Source organism: Phoxinus phoxinus (assembly GCF_949152265.1).
Source record: "Phoxinus phoxinus genome assembly, chromosome: 9".
NCBI lineage: Eukaryota > Metazoa > Chordata > Actinopteri > Cypriniformes > Leuciscidae > Phoxinus > Phoxinus phoxinus.
Window position 1 is genome coordinate 15,182,876 of NC_136884.1, and position 22,014 is coordinate 15,204,889.

Sequence of the window (22,014 nt, forward strand, 5' to 3'; positions counted from 1 at the left end):
TAATGCATTAATGTAATGCATAATTCCCCTCTCTTCTCCTCTTTCATCCCTCCGTAATCCACACTAGCCCTGTCTGTTCACAGTCTGTACGCTCTCTTTAGCTAGATGTTTAAAAGAGACTTTTTGCCATTCAGGTTTACACAAAAGGATCATGTTCTGTCATTAAGAGACTCTGACCATTATATGAGCACTTTAGTGGTGCATCAAAGTTCTGGCACACCTCTTTTCATGAGATGACTCATGGATGCTGATGGGTAATGCTTACGTGACTGATTTGAGTAATGTTTACATGTTTACAGTTTTATGAAATGCACCTCCCTTCCTTGCATTTGCGTGATTTGAAAACGTCAGACAGGATGCGGTCTCATTAGGTGACACCATGGTGCCAGACAAGTAAAGCTTTGACTGGCTAAATTTAAAAGGTAATTTGACAAATGTACAGTAGCTACTGATATACGTGAAATCTTTTGAATCTGAATTGTGTTATTTTTATATTATAAAAACTTGACTACAAAATGACACAGTATGCAAAATTATGATGTTCTAAGATGATCACAGATGTTCACGGTGTTTCTTAATGTGTTGCTATTGCATTCTAGGTGGCTGCTTACTGACTAGAGTCAGTCAAATCAAAAGTCAAAAGATCCCAAAAGGAACTTGGACTTTGGCTGGATTTAACCGATCAGAAAGATTCGTCGCTAGCCGTTGGGTGAGGAATTGAAAACAGAGCCGTCAATTCAGAAACGTTCTGCTTCCCTGACGTTCAGATTGATGAAGTATGCAAAGTGGATTTGATGAAATATGTCAAATACAAGACATTTTTATGCAGCAACAGTAACACTTGTGCGGTTTTATGTACAGCGCACATATGTGCAGGAACTTAATTTAAATTCTAATTCCAAACTTATTTAAATACCAATAAAGCAATATAAGATTACATGATTTTTACGGTTTTAAAAACTTGGATTTGTCAGCATTAGCGGAACGAAAGGTGTCAGAGGTTGAACAATCACGAAACACACGTGATCGCTGTCATCATTAAACAGAGCTTGTGCAGCCGTTCTGGAGAAACTGCGCAGAATGAGCCAACCAACTGCTCTGGAATCGCTTTCGTACAATTTTAAGGGCATACGTCACAGTCACATGGCGTCAGCGCAGTCTCAAGTCAGAGTTTCTAACTAGAATGCACATTGGATGAGCACCAACCTTTAAATTGCTTGAGTGAAAACAAACCATAAAAGAGATGTGAATGAGGATTTGGGGAGAAAACGAGAGATTCTTACTGCATTCCAGTAAATTACTTATGCGATAATGTCCATTAAATCAGGAGAGTAGACCACAATACTGCAGCATCTGTTGTCTTTTTCATATCCACAGCGGAAGAGAAAAATAAACTAATCTGGGAGAACAGAACACAGCAGACTGACATTAGCTCTTGTCAATACCAATGTCACATTAAAATGTCAAGATTGACATTATTTTCCTGATGGATACAAATAGAGCAGGATGGAAAATGTATGCTTATTCAGTCAAACTGATGGATAAGGGTTAACTGAAGTGCAACCCTATTTGGAATGAGTTGTTTCAGACTTTTTGATGTGAAGTTCCCCAAACCAGAAGTGCCACCCATAATTTAAAATGCAGTAGAGGTGGATAGTCATCCCTGCAACCTAAAACTGGGATAGAGTAAATGTTTGGTAACACTTTAGTTTAGGGTCCAATTCCCACTATTAACTACAGTAGTTGCTTATTAGCATTTCACTGGGATATTGGCTGTTTATTAGTACTTATAAAACAAATATGAATGCCTTATCCAGCAGGACCATTATTCAACATCCTATATTCCTACCCAATATCTAAACTTAACAACTACCTCACTAACTATTAATAAGCAGTAATTAGGATTTTATTAGGCAGTGTTTCCACCAAAATTACCCGAGACAATTTGTCCTAGGAACTTTTTTCTCTCTCTAGACCTGTTGCTTTTGCGTTTCCACCGCGGTCTAAATTACCGTAAAGATTAATCAAATTAGTCAGATGACGTAGGACCGCACGCACCACAACAAATTTGTAAAAATGGTGGTTGAAATAAAATGCTGCGTTGACTCAACCAATCAAAGTGCGGCATGAACTCAACCAATTAACATGTTCGGCGCCCAAGTCCCACCTCCCGAAAGTTCCTGAACTTTGAAAAAGTACTACCTCGCAAGCAGGGACTTTCTGAGGGGAAATTTTTACCCAGAACTTCATTTAGCCCCCGATTCCTGTGGTCGAAACACACCGAGTCCCACCCCAAAGTTACTAGTTCCTGGGAAAAGTTCCAGCGGTGGAAACGCAGCTTTAGTTAATATTTAGTTAAGAGTGAGAATTGTACCCTAATCTAAAGTGTGACCCTTTTCCTAAAAAAAAAACTCTCCTAAAGCTTTTACAGCTCATCCCTCCAATAGTAAATCCAATTTTTCTTCAGCAAATTTGGTTTAGTCTTCTCACAAAGACAGGAAGTACTGAATTCACAATAGTTCTGAGCGGGTGTGGAGGCGGAGCACATTGGTGAAAAGATCCCCCCTATACAGCCAACCTTGTATTTACATTTTTTTTCCCAGTTAGGGTCATAGTCCACTGCTCCTCACTGGCGTCCCGGCCGGTTCCTCGGACTGTAATGCTTTTGTGCACAGACCGCTTTTCCCACACACCCCTTACCAAATACGCCCCTTCAGACCAGCGCTGGCCCCTTCTCGACCAAACAAGAAAAAAAGAAGAAAAAAAACTAAACAAACGAAGAGCTGGATCTATTTAAAGAAGCCTCCAATTCCTAATTTAGCCTGATCTAAAGAAAACAGAGATGCCAGACTGGGTTCTTTAGAAGCAGATCAGTAATACTGAACTGCTTACAATGCAAGACCTGGTGAAAATAGAACAATGTTCTATAATAAATAACAAAGGAACATTACCTCGTTTCCGTGCATGTTTCCCACATATTTGAATTCCGGGATGCCTGTTCTGTGTTCACTCGGATGTTGACCCAGTATTAAGACCCAGAGTTCTCTTCCTAGAAAGACAAAATGTAAATGTTAATCGACTGCAAACAAAAGTTTCAATAAGTGAATCAGTGCATTTACAACTGAATTAAGTAGTGTGGATCTAGTGCCGGTCACATGATTAATGTCTCAATGTTTTCTGGGTTAACCAGATACTCAAATAATGTTTTTGCACAGTTTGGGTAGGCACCTGGCAACCCAATCCCGTGTGTAATCTCACGTCTAGCTCTTATTCACTCTATCTGTCTGTCTCGGTCTCTCAGAGGACTACTGAATATGGAGATCAGATCTCACATTCACTGAGCAAGTTAAAGCGTGCTTGCTTCAGAACAAACTAAAAGAAATAAATCTTCAAGATGAGCTTGAAAAGAGAATCAGTCATCCAAACCAAGATTACTGTAATATTACAGTTTACTAAAACTTTTGTATTTTAATATATTTTAAAATTAAATGCATTCCTGTGATGCCAAAGCTGAACAACTTACATCCTGCAATTTCTGATGTAAGATGCCCGTAGCCAATTCAATTAGCCTAAATTCACATTTACTTGTGTAGTGCATTTCACAATACATATTGTTTTAAAGCAGCTTTACAGAAAATGCATGTCTACATTACAAATCAGAATAATCTGTTATCAGAGGTGACTGTGTCTAAGTTATCCATTTCAGAAATGTGCATATATAAATCACGCAGTTAGCTAACATCATGTATTATTTAAATCAGAAACAATGAGCTCATTGAAGTAATTATTACAAGTTGTGAAATAATGTTTACCGTATATAGCAGATTTAGCATTGGTGCATGTTAAGCTAAACATTTACAATTTGACAACTTTTTTTAGCCTATGATAGGTTGCACTATTTTACAGTACATGATCTTACATGTACTACTTACAGTGTAAGTTATTACCCAGTTATTGCAATTACTATAATAAGTATGTACATGGGGACTATAAAATTAAGTGCTACCGAAATGTTAAAAGACTAGCAGACTAATTTTCAGGGATGCAAACAACTCAACCAGAGCCATTTATAACATACTAGGCATATTCAGAATGAATGTGTGCACATTGTGAATGAATTTAATGAATTTGGTTACACTTTCCTAGCCTTTCAGTTAATTCACTTGAAATGCATAGACCTACACCACAACAGGTAAAACGTGTGGCTTTGGCAAGTGTGTCGATAGGTTGAGGTTAGGACAGTCACGTAGGAAACCTTTGCAAATTGATACAGTACGCCCATTGCAGGTCTGTGCTCAAAATCGGAAGGAATGGTTAATCTGAGTGAAAATTCGGTTATTTCTTGCAATTTTGTCATTCCAAAAAAAAAAAAAATGCAACTCTTCACAGCCATGCGTTTACTTTTCTTCATGGACACAGACGAAAGTCAAAATACATGATTTTAAAGCTATTGCTATCCAATTTTTGCCCTCCAGACATCTTAAAATGTATACCCCCATCCACACATCCTACCATTTTTTGTGTGTGGAACTTACACACCAGTCAGTAGGTCTACCTGTGAGAACATTTTTAATTGTACACCTTTACAAAGATCATGGGGGCCATCCGGGACATCCCCTGGCACCAAAGGTAGAGGTAGTATTGTGGCCTCCCAACTAATCTGTGGTGTGTGTGGTCCATGTAAAGCTCTCTGAGGTGTGGACCTTGAGATACTTGAAGCCTCTCACTCTCACTAGGGGCCTCTCTCCAAGTCCACAATAGTTTCTTTAGTTACTTTTAGAAAGAGTGTCAGGTTCTCTACCTCCAAAAGATTAGCAACTTTTACACTAAATTCTTGTAATATTATTGGATTAACTTTTCCGGTAAAGTCATCTGTTATTCACCACCAAAATGCTGTTGAATGCACAATTTATAAAGTTGTTCATGATGTCACAGTCCATGACATTTACTTGTCAGTCTATGGGGACATTCACACAGAACACATTTTTCCATTCCAATGAGTCACTTTTCTATCGCGCTAAACGGACGTGTATAACGTTGCATTCGCGTCTTGCGTCTTTTGCAGCGCCTCACGAATGACACAGCATTCAAAAAAATCTTAAAAAAAAAAAAAAAAAAAACGCATCTCGAGATCTTCCGTTTTTTCCCCATTCCACTGCCCGCAACTTCTGTGTGAACGAGCCCTAATCGCGTCAAACTCTGTGACTGGGTCAAACTCAATGAAAGCAGACTTCTTATAGTACGTCAGAGCATCAACACTTGTACATGCTCCAACGTGCATGCCTAATAGTATGGCTTTGTTCACACATACCATCGAAAGAGAACTTGAACAGCTTGGTTTGGCATTGTCAGCACTGATTTGATGACATTTTGACAGTGAGTCATGTTCACAGTTTCACAAACAACCTCTAATATATTTAAAAAAAAATTGTATTCACATTTACAGCCAGGTCTCCGTGTCATCGGAAAAGTCAATGGACTTTTGGTCCAATACGCTTCAATATACTGTAATAATATCAGCCCAGCTATTAAAGCACCTGGACTTTTATTCCCAAAGAAACAACGAGTAGGAGTGATCTCTGATGTGATTTCGTTTGTGAGATTTAAATTTGACTCCTTAAAGTCGGCATGCAATGAAATTTCACCCCAGTTATTTTCTAATTGCAAACTATAGATCGTACTGTGAACAATGCATCTATACATGGGTTTTAATTTTTTTAAAAAAGAAAAACTGTTTTGACCACATAATGTTTAATGCAAATGTCATAGCTGGACCTTCCAGTGAAAATAACTTCCAGTACCAGTACACCTTACACGTGAAGATGCAGGATTTTCATTAAATCAATCATGTAATCTGCTTTAAACTCGCCTCTGTTGAGTGCAACGTCCACATCTGAAAATTCAATCAACAACCGATACATAGAACCAAGTTAAAGGTGTACAGCATGATTATATTAGATGTTTTTTTATTTATTTATTATTATGGTTTTTAATTTTCTACTGTGGCGCTACACTCACTCACATGCAGTTGTTCCATCATCATCAAAGTTTATTATTTGCATGTGTTTTAAAACCTTGCCAGTTCAAACTTCTGATATACAGTTTTCTGAGTGCACATGCCTGAAGCGCATTAGTTCCCCATTTAAAAACTACAGTTTAGTAACAAACTAAAAACCAACGTAAAGAATCATTGTAAAATATATTTTTGCCATTATGGCCACCTCTAGAACCATGTCATTTTTTTCTTTTCCGATAATCTGTTACACTCGGATGTAGTTACATTAAGAAAACATCTGTCACTACTTCCATTTCATTGCAACTTCAACAGAGTTTACAAAGAGTCAACCTCCCTATTACACAAATCACAAGAGCCGCTACATGCCACTTCTTCCATTAACAAAGCTGTTTTCGCATTTCCTACCAGAACTGAAATCCAATTACTGCTGTTTATCAAACAAGACAAAATGATGTACAGAATTATGAATGCTTAAAGGATTTCTGTAGTGTAATCTTGATTAAGCCAACGATGTTGCCAAATGACAACTGGCATTTGTCTGGGTTGATAATCACCCTACAAGCGCTTTAGCTAATTAGGCCCAACTAATCAAGCATATGAAACATATTACATCAGAGATAATCATAGTCAGCCTCCACCCCGGTTCTTACCCTGGTGGGCAACTGTAACACTGATTAGGCCGAGACAGGGCAGTCAACAAACAAGGACAGTCTTCCAGGCTAAGCAGCTGGTGTCCTAGATTACCTCTAGTCAGCTCGGGTCTCTTATTTCCTGGCCTTAAATAGGCGACACAGTGGGATTAGGACAAGGGGTTAGCTTGACAGGGCAAGAGCGCACAATGGCTACACAATCTCCTTGAGGTCTGAAGTGATTGAAGAAATGGGCTTGCAATCAGCCAGTAAGAAAGGTTTCCAAGAGATGAAAGAGATGGGTACAACTTCATTAGGGGTTGCTTTCTTGAAGTGTGACTCCATCAGCTAAATGAAAAGGTATGGTACCGCAGTGTCCTTGGATTAGCTCTGGGCACTACCTACATTAGCAGAAAGAGATCTTTAACGGGGGAAGCAGAGGTTTACTTGAGGTTTTAATCAACTAAAGTGGGCCCAGGAGTCAGCCTTGGGGCACTCCTCTTGTCTAGAGATGAAGTAAACGAGATTTGGTCTGAAGGATACGGAGGACCACCCTTGTAGAAACAGAGGTTGAGAGAATGTGTACAGCAGGATATTAGCATCTAAATCAGATGGAGAGAACAGAGAGAAAGAAATAGAGTGAGAGGAGAAGAGAGAGGGAGGGAGAGAGAGTTGGCAGCGGATGTGTTCTACTCAATGATGTTTTTGTGCTGAGCAAAAAGAGCAACCTGATCCACGAACCAAATCAACTTAAAATGTCACGGAGTAGCAGCACCTTCACCAAAGATAAGCCAATGTCTCCATCACTCTGTAATCCTAAACACCGTAACCGTGAGCCAGGCGGCCACAGTAACTAAACAAACTTACTTTATTAAAAGGAAAAACAGGGTATGAATGGCAGGGACTGGTTATATGGAGTTTCCCAACTTTTATGTCTTACGGCATGCAATGAAATTTCACCCCATTTATTTTTTTAATCCTATAGGTCTTTAGCTGCTTTGATTTCCCTTTCAAATAATACATGGGATGAGTAAACTGTCCTTTCAAACATCCCTAGGCAAACCTGTATTACTCAGGATATATTTAAAAATCAACCCCAAACCTGTATTACACAGGATATATTACATTTTTTAATTTACAATAAAAAAATAGCCATAATCAAAAATGTATTACAAATAATTATACATTGTTATTCCATTTAAAATGAAACAGCAGAGAAATAGTCTGTAATTTTAAAAGAGTATTTAGATTGATATTGGCTTGACTGAATGGGAGATGAAGGAAAGTATGAAAAATCAATCGTAATTGTGTAATTTTGAATAAATAAGTAAAAAAAAATAACACCGATAATACTAATAATACAAATTATATATAATAACATGGATGCATTTAATACATCAAACGTGATAGTAATGACTTTTAAATTTTTACAAAAAGATCCATTTCAAACAAACGCTGTTCTTTTGGAATTCATATTCATAAAAACCCCCTGAAAAAAACAAACATTTAAGCAGCACACTCGTTTTCTACAATGCTAATAATAAGAAATGTTTGAGCAGCAAATCAGCATATAAGAATAATATTAGTAATTTTAAAAACTGTTTTTACTGCATTTTTTATAAAATAAATACATCTTTGGTAAGCATCTTTTCAAAAACATTAACTTGCAGACCCCGAACGCTTGAATGGTAATGTTATTTAAATGTTTTTTTTTACATCAGCCTAATATTATGAATATTCTAAAAGTAGCAAAGTTTTATGCTTTAAAAACAAGGCGAAATCAGGACCAGGATGAGCAACACTTAAATAAGAAAAAGTCTAAAACTTTAGCATGGAATCTTAAGGATGTCGGACACTCATTTTATCTCATTGTAAAAGCTACTGTCTTGTCTGTCACCCAAATGCAAATCAAAGGTCAGCTTTATTTGTTATTCCAATCTCTCAGCACAGGAGCTGCATTGTGCTCCTGTGCGGGCAAGTGTTTACCGGCTCTGTTTAACACTGTCAGATTGACCGTCTGTGGAAAAACAGCAAATCTTTAGCTGCACTGATTTCCCTTTCAAATAACAAATGGGATGAGCAAACTATCCTTTCAAACATCCCCAGACAAAACAGCCTGCTTCAAAACGTTCTTTCAGTATGACCGTATAGGCGTAGAGAAAGACCTTTGAAGCATGGCACTGAAGCTACCCAGGATCCTTTTGTCGGGGTAATAGAGTAAAACTGGCTGGTCTTTCCAAGCACCTGAGCAGAACCATGGGAAACGTTCAAGCGAGTTGTGATTTTGCCGCTGATATGAACCGCTTTGCTTCACTTCAACTGTTTTGGTATGTGGCGCTTAGAAACTACAAGACGTGAAGTTCGGTCAGAGGCCAAGATCCTTAACAAATGTTGTGTATAAGTCACTAAATAAACAAAACACTTTATCTGATGTGGAAGACAGATCAATTTGAACATTATTAAAATACAAGTCGACTATATCAATCTAAAACCTAAGATGATTCACTCTTTCAATGGTTGAAAGCATTGGTGTTTCAATATGCATGAATGCTCCTGGAATTCCAGTCAAACTAGTAGGGCTTCACTCATAGAAAGTAATTATGTGTTTTCATAACTATGATCAACATGTAGTGGGACTGAAATGGCTGATGGGATTGTATCCGACACCTTTACACAGGACGTTTCAAGGTGAACCGGTACTTTTATGAACAGCATTTGAGCGAGAGATACTAATGTGAATTTCCCAGTTACATAAGACAGTGAAAGATACTCAAGGTATATTGGAAACTTTTATAGCAATATTCATTAATAAGTGACCCCAAATAATATTTGGACATTTAAGCAACACTTCTAATATATGAATGTCATTGCATTAGATAATTAATATAATTCCCTCATAAGCAAACAAATACTGCTAGAGCATTTCTCAGGACTCATTTTCAGTGGATGCAGATCAATGCCCTAAAGTTAACCACATTAAATAATGCAATGATGTTCAAACAGATTTAAAAAGTACCAATTTTTTTTTGAGGCCACTGTTTATGTAAACATGAAACAACTGTCAGTAAACAATTCACAATTTTAAAAGGGATATGCTTATGAATACCAGTCATATGACCATTTTACAAATTAAAATAGATACAAAATGTATTTTAAGGAATATCAAATGAGTAAGAGTGCTGTTGATTTGGCCATAGACATGAGGGCGCAGGTAATATTCAGATTGCGAGTAATATTGCTTTTTTAACAATCCTTAAAAAATTGTTCCAAACAAAAAGTGCAATGAAAAGCACCTCTGAGAAACATACTTACGCAGTAATGAATCGCGATTCGTTCGCACGAGACTCAACCAACTACAACCTGTCGCCACCTACTGGCGTGAGGTGGTAACCTACAGCCGCCGAATATCCGTGCCTCTAAAGGGGCGTCACACTACGCCTTTCGTTTCATAATTCCATTGACTTCCATTCATTAGCAAGCAAATTGTCGCATTTCGACGCGTTCCAAATTTTGGAAAACTCGGACTTGCGAATTATGTTACGAAGTGTGACCAATGACCTCTTCTTAGCTGAATATGCCGAATTTAAAGCAGTAGGTTAGCATTTCAATTAATTGTTATATGTTGAATTTATGTTTTTAAAAAAGGCGATACAGCATCCAATGTCATATCTTTTTCTGTGCAGAAAAATGTCCCCCTCATTCAGCTTGTTTCTGGTAATATTTCGGTCCAATTATTAAGGATCACATCTTGCCCAACTATCAACTATGTTTAGAAAAAGTTTTTTTTTGGTTATTTCACTTATGCCATGTTTTGTCTTATAAGGACTATTATTTAATTAATCTGCATCATCCATTATCAAAATTGATTTACACAAATGGGGGAAATTAATGTTTTTAAATTTGAAGGCAGTTCGACAATACCTTAATCAATATAAATGAATAAAATATCTGCTAAAAAAGGTTATCCTAAAACTGTGGTTGGAACCAACTACCCCAGCTATGTCTCTTTGGATGTCCTATTTGCTGGACATTGCTCTTTTGGAATGACCCACAGTTAAAGTGCACGGCGCCACCAGAAGGACAATACAATTTTGGTTGGACCTTATTAAGATTTTATCAAAAAGTTTGAGATCTTGAGACTTTGATATCCTTCTATATATTGTTTTGCTCACAGATTTATTTTATTATATTGTCATATTATTCATTTATTTGTATTTAGTCTTATGATTGTGGGCAGATATTGGGATTTGTTGTAAAATATTTATACACATAAACTGTTTAATAAATAAAGAATCACAAAAAAATTGAGGAAAGATGTAAAACATGTTAATATTTCCAAATGTTTTTATTTTATTTATTTATTTATTTATTTTTTTGTGTTTTTATCTTATTTATTTATTTATTCTTACTATTTTAAAAATGTTATCCTAATGTACCTCCTGGTTATTTTTTTAAATCTAAATCTTAAAAAAAAAGGCATGCCAAAAGTTTAACGCGACCACAGCAAAATAAACAGACTGGCATTCCCTGTCTTGATCCCGCAAACACAGACAATGCAAACAGTGAAAAATTCTAATGCTGAGGGACTGTATATCAAAAGGCCAATCAAATTAGATGACTGTTTTATGCATACATACATACATACATAGATACATATATGGCTCACTGTACTGCTCTTCTGCAGGAACACATACGGATAGAGAGGAATTTAACTCACAGAAGACAAACATGGGAAAATATTGTCATGATTGTGTTTAACACAGCACCACAGCTGTTTTACCTTCAACAGACTGTCCGATGCTGTGTAGATGTGTGATCTCAGGATACATCCTATTGACGTCTTTCAAGTACTGCTCCATTTCCACGCTGTTATGATAGCGAAAATCCAGACCGTGAATGGATGACAGCCAGGACCATAAGTACAGGCAGAGCGTGAAGACGAACATCCTTTCAGCCAGCACAATAGAAAAGTGCGAGAACCTCTTCCAGAAAGAAAAAAATAGAGACAACAATGATGTGACGTGCCCTTATTATCCCATTGTCTGTCAAACACGGATACCACATATTTTTAAAAGTCTGTAGGCTTAGAAAGACATTCAATAAATCCATCGACCATGTAAATGCTGTAAATTCAGTACTATAGCATTATTATCATAGTTATATCATAACATAGTACCACCACAGTACTTTTTGTAAGGGCATTTATTCATTGCATGATGCATGCATAGACAGACAGACAGACAGATAGATATATAGATAGATATATAGATAGATCAATTGACAAAAAGACATCAATTGACAGACAGATCGACAGATAGCTATATAGATAGAGCAGTAATGTAATAATATCATGCTTTAAACTCTGTTAAGTCAGAGTGTGTTTGTTTTTAAGTGTTTAAATATTTATGTTTCCCTTTTCCAGTAGGGAACTGTAAATGCCTGAATATTAACAAACTAACATATCAAATATTGCTGTGGGCAAAATAAGCACCCATTATGCACATAGCCTACCTGTTTAGGTAGCCATTCATCTATCAACAACAAAAAATACTGTGGTGGAACTATGATACAGTGATGGTACCTGTTGTTTGATAGAAATCTGCTGTTTAAACCATACACAATATAGCATGTACGTACTACACCTAAATAAAATTATTTTTTAAAAAGAGAAACAAACTGCATTAACGTAACTTCGTAAAGGTATTCACTGACAAAAGTGTAACGTTACACGTTGTAGTTAAAATTACCGTTAATGAGTTAATGAGCAGCTTTACCTCTTGTGCGTTGGTTGTTCTCCGGCACAGTTTAAGACTTTCTCCTGTTTGTTTAGTTACTCCGCGGTCATTATAACATCTCACATCATGTTAATAAAGTTCATATGAACCCCTCCTGTTCGTGTCATTGATGAAATGAAGGTGTCTGGTTTCATTCCGCTGTGAGTTCAACTGACTCACTCAAGCCAGCCTCGTGTGTTTGGTGTACTAGCGCGTGGAGGCGGAGCGCCTCTATACACACGCGGACGCGCGCGCAAACACACACTGAATCAGTGACACTTGAAAGTTAAACGAACTTAAAAGTGTTCAGTAAACTGCTCTATCTATTTAAAATGTACATTGTAAACGTACAGTTCAGCAGTCGGACTCGGTACAGAGACAGGTATTAACTGAAGATCACTTTGCATATTCCATTTAGGAATGCGTGCCCCATCATTCTGGAAATAGCCTACTTCAATTTGGATATTTGACTTTTGACTGACGCAATGCCTGTCATGGATCATGATATATTTTAATACTGTCCACGATTATCTTAAAACAATACTATTGAGTTTTACTTATTTAAAGTAGTTTCAAATATATTTTTTAACTCATTTAATTTAATTAAGAGATGTCAGACATTATGGGAAATGGTTAAAGGTGCCCATAGTTTGGATCTAACATGCATGCATGGCTAAGAGTTTTAAAGATATGGACATCATACACCAAAGGGTTAACAAACAGTACAAAAGACAAGTCATGTAACCATTGTTATGACCGCCAGATTTACATATCATGCAAATACCATATAAGAGAGCAACACATAGAAGAAAGTATAATAATGCATACCATATAATTTCGTCTCATGTATGTGCACTATGAGAAGATCTGTTGAATTTTGCTGTCAAATTCAAGGTGTAGCAGAGTCCCTCAGGGCGACAGTAGGCTATCTACAGCCAGATAAAAAGCATACCGGTTGCAAGCACATTCTGTAATGCCCTCACTACAGTAAAATTATGCATAGTAAGTAGATTACAGGAAATATATTTATACTATTGTCCAAAAGATCACACAAATCGATCACAAAGTCACATTTGCATTTCCTCTTTATTCTTATAATATAGGCTAATAATAATAATAATGATAATAATAATAATCTAAAAAAGTACTTTAGCTTGGTCTACTTCAGGTTTCTAGGATAACAAGTGCTTCCAGTCTCTGGAAGAAAAAGGTCATTTCTCTACAAACTTAAACAAGATCCGTTTTAAAGAAAATAAAGTATTTGCTGTTTATTTTCCAATAACAGAAGGTGGCCTGCGCATTCCTGCCTCTTTTTCTGTCCTGTACACACAACTTGAACATAAACAGCCTAAGTGATGTTTTCATACATGAGTCATGTCTAAGGTAGGATACCATCCACACTCCAAAAATGGTTAATAGCTTATCATTAAGGTGATGTCACACCATTGTTCAGGTACGAAATTCCGCAGGCAAAACAAGTTCATTGTCTATAAGAATAGACAATGAACTTGTTTTGCCTGCAGAGTTTCGTTAATGTTGAACAATGGTGCTATATCACCTTAGCTATTAACCAGTGTTTTTGATGACAGATGATCAAGTACACATGTTGTGTAGTGATGTTTGTTGTGTGTGTGTGTGTGTGTGTGTGTGTGGGGGGGGGGGGGTAATGCATAGATTTAAATATTTGGGGGGGGGGGGGGGGGTATCTCCCCCCCAACCCCCCCACAAATTACGCCCCTGCTTACCCCTAACCCTACCCAGGTTATCTATAAAATCACAGGGACATGACAGGTGAATAACACTGATGTAGAAGCACTAAACCCTGGTTGTAAACCGAAACTTGATATAAACTGACATAACTTGTCTCTCAAATCTGACTGTTGATTGGAATGTTGTTCCACGATCAACAAAGATGCTGATCCAGGAACTCTTTGTACTAACTATATATTTTCTGAAATGTGTATGTGCAAAAGATGCTGTCAGCATACCCGGTTGTTGCTAGGGTGTTCTTGGTGGTTGTTAGGGCATTACAAAGGTCTTTGCGTGGGTGTTGGGAAGCTAGTTTCTAGATATGGTTTGCTCCTTGAAAGTGGGGTTTAACATCTGAAAATATAGTAAAGAGGATACATGTCTGTCGCAGTTGGTTGGGGATTTGTTTCATGTCCATGTTTTCTTGTCTTATATGTTTCTAGTTTTCGCCATGTTCCGGTTGGTCATGTGACTGTTCTGTTATTTACAACAATGATAGTACAGTACTATTGATGTAAAAGCCCTTAAAGAAAATTCTTCAAAATGTCACATTTTAGTTTCAAAACTAGCTTTTTTCTGCTGAACACAAAAAGAAGATATGTTGAAGAACCAAGCAGTTAACTGGTCCCATTGACTTCCATAGTATTTTTTCTTTCCTAAATTCCTACTATGGAAGTCAATGGGACAATTAACTGTTTGATTACTGACATTCTTAAAAATATCTTCCTTTGTGTTCAGCAGAAGAAGTAATTTTATACAGGTTTGAAACAACTTACATTATGACAGGATTTTCATTTTGAAGTGAACTATCCCTTTAAGCTGTTTCTTTCAGTTGGGTCTTTCTCTTTATTTGGCCTGTGGTCGACTAATTTTTAGGTCAGTTTTTATAAACAATCGTCGCATCAACAAATTTGACAGCATAGATCAACAGATCAAGCCTCAAGTCAACGCTGACAGAACGCCCATAAATTATGTCACTTTAAACACGACAACAAATAGTTTCTTCCAGTGACCTGGAGGTTCCTCTAGTCATCTGTTTGTTCCAGGAAAAAGGTTGACACGCATACAGTTTAATTTCAACACCAGGCAACTCTTATGTTTTGGTTCTTATGTGAAGTTTGATTTCCTGGCTTTTCAAGAGGTGGCTGTTGATTGCTTTCATACTAAATGAGATGCACAGCTGGAGAATTACCAAATGAAAATAAACATTTTCCACATCTATGTTTGGCTGAGACAAAGAAGTCATGGGAACTGAAAACAATGATCTAGGCTCTCTTTATCATGAGATAATAAACATCAATCACTCTTATTATTAAAGTATATACAAGTCCCATTTATCTGTAAGTGTGTTTAGGAAGTGAACCCATGAAGCGTTAGTGTCATACTCTACATGTTGAGCTTCTTAAAAGTGAAACGTCTTAAATGAATGACCAACATGTCAGGGCCTTAATTTAATATGTTTTCTGACATTTATTCAATGACATAAGTCATTAGACTCATACTATAAAGATTAAACATTTATACCAAGTGTCATTTTCCGGACCCACACCATGCACCCTTACCCACAGCTTCATGAATGGTTAAGTTTGAAAATGATCTCTTGTCTCAAATTGCACAATGTGTTCAAGCAGATGGAGACATCTGGTGGTTGCAGTAAATTCATACATCCCAAATATTTAGCAGTCTCTAGAATTGAATGAGATCTCACATATTACATTCATTAAACAATTTGAGACGGCTAGAACAAACAAAACAGTGGCCATATTATATTTTTTTAAATCACCCCATGTTGTTTTATTAGAGAAAGGGAAATCTAATAATCAAGTTGCATTTAGTAGTTTAACAAAGACATCATGTTCAGACAGTTCAACAATCTGAACTGGAATGCTGTGTCAAAATGAAATGCACTAAACCGGTTTATATACTGAAACGACAAGCATGGAAGAAGGAAACAATTGGGGCTAGAGCAGCAGATAATAAATTAGTTTGCTTGTCCATGAATAAGACAAAAAATATATTTTTTAAATTGTTTTTGTTGCTGTGGTATGATAGCAGATGGCATCAGAAAGGGATACAAAGAGTGAGTGTTGCGTGGAGTGTTCTGGAAGCTGTTTGGGCTGGTCATTAGGGTATATTACAGTATGAAATAATCCATCTCTGCTTATTCAGTAGCAAATATACTGGTGTGTAATATTAAAATTAATGTCAAATGAGTTTGAGCCATGCCATATAATCATGTCAAGTAGGCTGATACAAAAAAAAAAGAGAGAAAAGATTCACTCAAAAACAGGTTAGTGGGTTAGCAGCCTAATCTAGTTTCCTAAATAAGATTAGGAAATGGCACGGACTGGAACAAAACTGTAGAGATTCAATGAGTTGATTGTGGTATAAAGTGTAACAACTGTGCTTATGTAAAATTTGAAATTGATAATCTTGCTGCTATATAAAAAAAGGTCTATTATTAAAAGAATTCCACTGAGTAACAGCACAGGTACAACCAACTTAACACAGCAGCTGCATGCTACAACAAACTAGCAGCCATATTATTGAATACTAACAGAGTTTTCAGTAACTAACTGCATAACTTGCACTGGGCATCACAGACATTTATTGGATGAATGTGGGTAAATTGGGCCACTTTGACGTCCCGGTGTACTTTATTTCACCCTATGTTACAGAGTCATCTGTTAGTGAATTTGAACAAACTCGAGTATCAATCGGTTTGATCTGGTATTTTATGAACTGACAATATAAGATCTCCTTGCTGGCCAGTGCCTAACAGATTTCGAGAATGCACATACCCCCTAAATTCCCTTTCAATTTAAAATTAAATATCTGCTTTTTTATATATAACCTCAAAAACAAGCCTTACAAACAAGCTTTTTACTCTCATTTGAACACTGTAGTGATGCATCGAAACGTTCTGTCCAACAGCAATTATGTTCACTGTTTAGTTCATAATTATCCATACTGTATCTAACCTGCACAAATCTTTGTTCTTAAAAATATATATTCACAATCAAGGAATCAAGTGTCCTCTAAAGTATGTGTTTATGTCTGAAATGCATTAAAAAAATAGATGATAATAGATCAGTAACTGAGTTTGTCTTTAACCCTCCATTTAAATAGCTCAGTGTACTAATAAACAAACAACAAAAACCTCTCTTTGCACATTTAAGCTCTGTTATATAACTATAACATCGGCAGTTAAAGATTATTTTACGGGCAAAAACAAAAGTAAAATTCTTCAGTCGGTCTTTGATCAGTTCAAATGCCTGAAACTGGCAACTCTTGTTTAGTAAGACTCGCCAGACAAAACGAACAAACAAATAAACAAACAAAACAGAATGCAAAAAGCATTAAACCAACAGAAAACTGCTAGCTAGCCATCCCTCATACAGTGTATCCCTCTATTTGGGTCTCTGTCTGTCCCTCTCAGAGCAGCATGGACTCCTGCAATGCGAAGGCATCCTGTGTAGCGTGCCTGTAGTGTGCTCCTCCGAACAGCGGGGGGAGCTGTTGCCTGCTGGAGTGCTCTTGGTAGTGTCCTCTGAAATGGAGCACAGCGTCCGAGATATTAGCAGGAGCAAAGTTAAACTCCTGAACTGGGTGAATGGGAGACAGCTGAGCCTTCTGGAAGCTGGGAGATCGAGGTAGTCCCACAGGAGACCGCGGAGGCCCTGCCTCCATGTCCCCAAACCAGCCCTCTCTCTGTCTGTGTCCCTCGTAACGCAGTTCTGTGTGCGGGTAAGCAGGAGACCCCAATCGGGTGGGCTGTCTCATGTAATACCCGCCCTCGCCAACACTGTCTATCTGGGAAGAAAGCTCAGCCGGAGCAACCCTGAGCGGGGGCATGTTTGGCGGAGGCCGTCGGTAGGTTAAGTAGCTGTTGTTCATCAAAGTTTTCTCAGGAGAGGGGTTAGATGAGCCACGTCCCGTAGTCGCGTATAGTCTGTCCTCTGGCCGAGAATCCGAACTGTAGGTAGTGTAGACAGGCGTCATGCCAGGTGGATAGTGCAGAGGTGCACGAGGTTCTGGTTTGGATTGCATCATGCTCTGTTTGGGCATTCTAAAGGGAGAAACACCAGCTACACTACTAGGAGAACGGGTAGGACTGCCTTGTCTCAAAGAAGGTCCAGTGTATGGTCGGGATGGGGGGCGAGATGGTGGTTTCTCCAGCTCTATAATTTCCATAACCTCTCCGTCTGGTCCCGGGACATTGTCGTATTGCGAGGCATTGGAAGCGCGGTTGGAGCCTGAAACAAATGTACGAGAATGGGGTCGGCGCTGTGCCCCGGAGGCTTCCTCTGGAGTTAGGGAGCTGGGCGAGGGTGGGACACCCGTATTTAGACTCGACTGGCTTTCCCGAATTGCTGCAGCCTTGACTGCTTCCAGTTTGCCCTCGGAAGGCTTGACCCAGCGAGGTCCCACTTCCCTGCGCATGCTGGATCTAGTATTGGAGTTGTGATTTGTCTGGTTCTGGGTCGACGCCTTCCCACCAACTCTTGCACTGCTGTTTGGCATGTGGGTTGGGACTCTTTCCTTTTGAGTGTCCACACCCCGTGCATCCCTCTCGCTCTTGTCTGGATGAGGCACCTTGTCCAGTGAGCTGGGTGGCCGACTCTCTTGGTACCTCTCTGGTGTTCCATCAGTGATGGGACCAGACTCTGCTCGTTTACTGGTGCTTGCGGCAGGGCTCGGACCACGAGGGGGGAGACCCACACCTGTCTGTCCGACCGGCTGCCCGTTAGCCACATGATTGGTTGCTCCTGTCGCCAATCCTGGAGGCTCAGGGGGAAGTTGACCTAATGGTTTCTTAGGAAACTCATCCTCCTTACCTGCATGGGTGACAGCAGAGCAGCCAATCAGAGCCAATATCAACACAGAAATGCCAGGTATTAAAGACTCCATGAAAACTTTATAAGCAGTCTCTCTTTTCATAAGAAACAGATCAAAATATTGATGACGACTCTTGCTCTCAGGGGCGTGTACAAATTTATGAACAATAAAATACTCTGTAGAACGGGAATGTCCCCTGGAAAGCAAACTGCATTTCACGGAGTCTTTAAACCATGACAACATAAACACACACTGAAATGCAACAGTCATGCAGCTGAATGTCTTTTAGCAGAACCAAACTGCCAAATAAAACAAGAGTTACAGTTGACACTTCATTCAAAGAACAACAAACCACAAACATCCACGGCTGGTGTCAAATCAAAGCTCAGATTGGGAACACTGAAGATTTAAGAAGCTAAAAAATACAAATAAAAATATTAACACAACACTTACTGTTCAAGCCTGACTGTGAACATACAAACCATGTGGAGAAAGGATGTGTTAGGTAAGTTTTGGAACACACAGAATGTGCACGATATTAAAGTTCGCAGTGAAGGAAACTGAAGAAAACGTCAAGGGAATGATGAACGTTTACACACAGATACTGATGGTTGGGGCGGTTCTTGGTTTGCGTTGAGAAAGGGCTGTGAGGAACGGAAACGTCAAATCCAAACAAACCACCTTCAAAGGTGCTGGTTTATCATACTTTGGATCCAAAATTAGGATTTGCAAAGCACCAAATGCAGGTTACAGGCCCAATGGCATGTATTGTTTAAATCAAGAATGGTTATGTATGATTTCTCATTAAAGGGGACCTATTATGCCCCTTTTTACAAGATGTAATATAAGATGATGTGCCTGTGAAGTTTCACGTCAAAATGCCCCTAAGATAATTTATTATACCATGTTGTAAATACTTATTTTTGAGTGGAAGTGAAAACATGCTGTTTTCGTGCATATATCTTTAAATGCAAATGAGCTTCTGCTCCCCACCCCACTTTCCAGAAGAGGGCGGAGCCTGTACAGCTCATGCCTCGGTACTCTGACAAAAACTAAAACGTCTGTTTGGCTTTGATTATTATCTCTATCTCGGTTACACTCAAGTGACAGTTCTTCATCATCATGAAAGTGTATTATCTGCATGCGTTAAAGCCATATTTAATGATAACGAAGTTCACATAAACACAGTCGGTTTTGTCTGTGAATGTAAACAGCAATTAAAGAAATTGCATGTGTGTATTAGATCTGTGTAAAAAGCAGTGTATTATACAGTACCTACGGCTATATATGTTGTTAATATGAATCAAACAATGAGAAAAACAGAAAACTATTTAGTGCTCTTAACTAAATAACTTTAGTAGCTTTAATAAGAATATATTTCTTACTTGGATGCTGCTGTTAAATGCTCAGGGCGGGTCTATGCTAATACGGCAGAGTCCGTTAGCAGTCGTGGGCGGGGCCTGTGCAATGTTACGTCACACTGCAAACGGCTTATTTGCACTGCTTATGATTTATGGGGATTAAATAAAAGAAGTGGGTGGATTTTTACTATTATAGGGTGGTTGTGTACACTGCTGACACACATTTATGTTCAAACACCATGTAAAAGTGAATTTTGCATAATAGGTCCCATTTAAATCGAACATGAGCCCAGCAAAAAAAAAAAAAAAATGTTCCCATTAAGTTATGAAAACATTATTTCTGAAGGTTGGGAATGTTCCCTGTTAGCTAGGAGACTAAGTATTAATTATAATAGTTTGGTGTTAGCACATTGCTAAGGTAATGAGGAAATACTCTCTTACTCAAAAATACAAAGGTTACAAATATTTGTATTGCTAATTTTTGTAGTGAACTAATCTAAGTGTGTTTACTACACGCATTTCCTGTCAACTGAATTTTATAACTCAGCTTGTTGCAATGCATACGGTCAAAAAATGTTTTGCTGAAGAACCCAGGTTTTGTGTGAGACAGAGAAACAAACGAGGGGAGAGGGACGTGTGTATATAGGGGTAGACGAACGAATGGTTGGTTGATTGACAGATAAAGTAGTCAGTGCGTTTTTGCCCACCGGTTGGTTTTGTAGGAGGGTTGGCGCCCTCCTTTCCCAGACCCACTAGTGTAAGCAGAAGCTATGTTTGAAGCGAAAGGGAGAGAACGCAGATTAGACAAACAATACATAGCAGCAGTGAATGAGTGTGTGTGTGTGTGTGTGTGTGTGTGTATGTGCAAGAGATAAAGGAAAAGTAGATAGAGTCAGAGAGAGATTACCAGGAGACAGTGTGTGCAGCAGGAGGTTTCCCTCTATGGGTGGTGACACACAGCCATACATTTTATGATTTGCCATGATTTTAGTATGTGTCTGTGTGTGTGTGTGTGTTTAAAGTACCTGGAGGTGGCAGCTCCAGTTTAGATCGTCTGAGCTCAGACATGGAGGTTTGAAGCTGCTCTATCACAAAGTCGTCCTCAAAACAGAAATCTTTTGACAGAGTCACCTGCAGAAACTTCACCAGATCCTCCATAGACAACTTCAAGAGGGTCTCTAACACACACACACACACACACACACACACACACACACACACACACACACACACACACACACACACACACACACACACACACACACACACACACACACACACACACACACACACACACACACACACACACACACACACACACACACACACACACAGAGAGAGAGAGAGGAAACATAAGTGGTTACAACTAGAATGTGACATGTTCAAAGTCTTTGAATCCTAAGAAGAACCACACAATAATTATAATAACTATACCGACTATTATGATTAAGTCCTTTCAGGGTTTATTTTGCACGTTGTCCCTTGCACATATCAATCATTTTATTTAATATATTAATATTTGAAACATTTTTAGCTTTAATGATGGTTTTTAAGGAGATGTTTCAGGTTTAGCTAGCATCTTAACCTTAGATATACCTGTACCTTAGAAGCAATTTTGTCCACAAAGCCAAGTAAAGACACACAAA

General features: G+C 38.3%; 2 protein-coding genes across 3 annotated transcripts in view; both read right to left on the reverse strand.

The window, feature by feature from the left end:
* Positions 1–12,906, reverse strand: part of cpm (carboxypeptidase M) — a 36,454-nt gene extending 23,548 nt beyond the window's left edge. Inside the window, exons 1-3 of the mRNA XM_079622934.1 lie at positions 12,420–12,906; positions 11,426–11,627; positions 2,952–3,049 (exon numbers count right to left, since the gene is read on the reverse strand). Of these exons, the coding sequence (XP_079479060.1) occupies positions 2,952–3,049; positions 11,426–11,591 (264 nt within the window). The 5' untranslated portion in view covers positions 11,592–11,627; positions 12,420–12,906. The remainder of the gene's footprint in view (positions 1–2,951; positions 3,050–11,425; positions 11,628–12,419) is intronic.
* Positions 12,907–15,619: 2,713 nt separating this feature from the next.
* usp6nl (USP6 N-terminal like) overlaps positions 15,620–22,014 on the reverse strand; it is a 53,822-nt gene continuing 47,427 nt past the window's right edge. The window contains exons 14-15 of one of the 2 annotated variants that reach the window (XM_079623688.1): positions 21,394–21,546; positions 15,620–19,006 (exon numbers count right to left, since the gene is read on the reverse strand). In XM_079623688.1, the coding sequence (XP_079479814.1) occupies positions 17,604–19,006; positions 21,394–21,546 (1,556 nt within the window). In that variant the 3' untranslated portion in view covers positions 15,620–17,603. The remainder of the gene's footprint in view (positions 19,007–21,393; positions 21,547–22,014) is intronic. The other variant, XM_079623687.1, reaches the window with a different exon arrangement.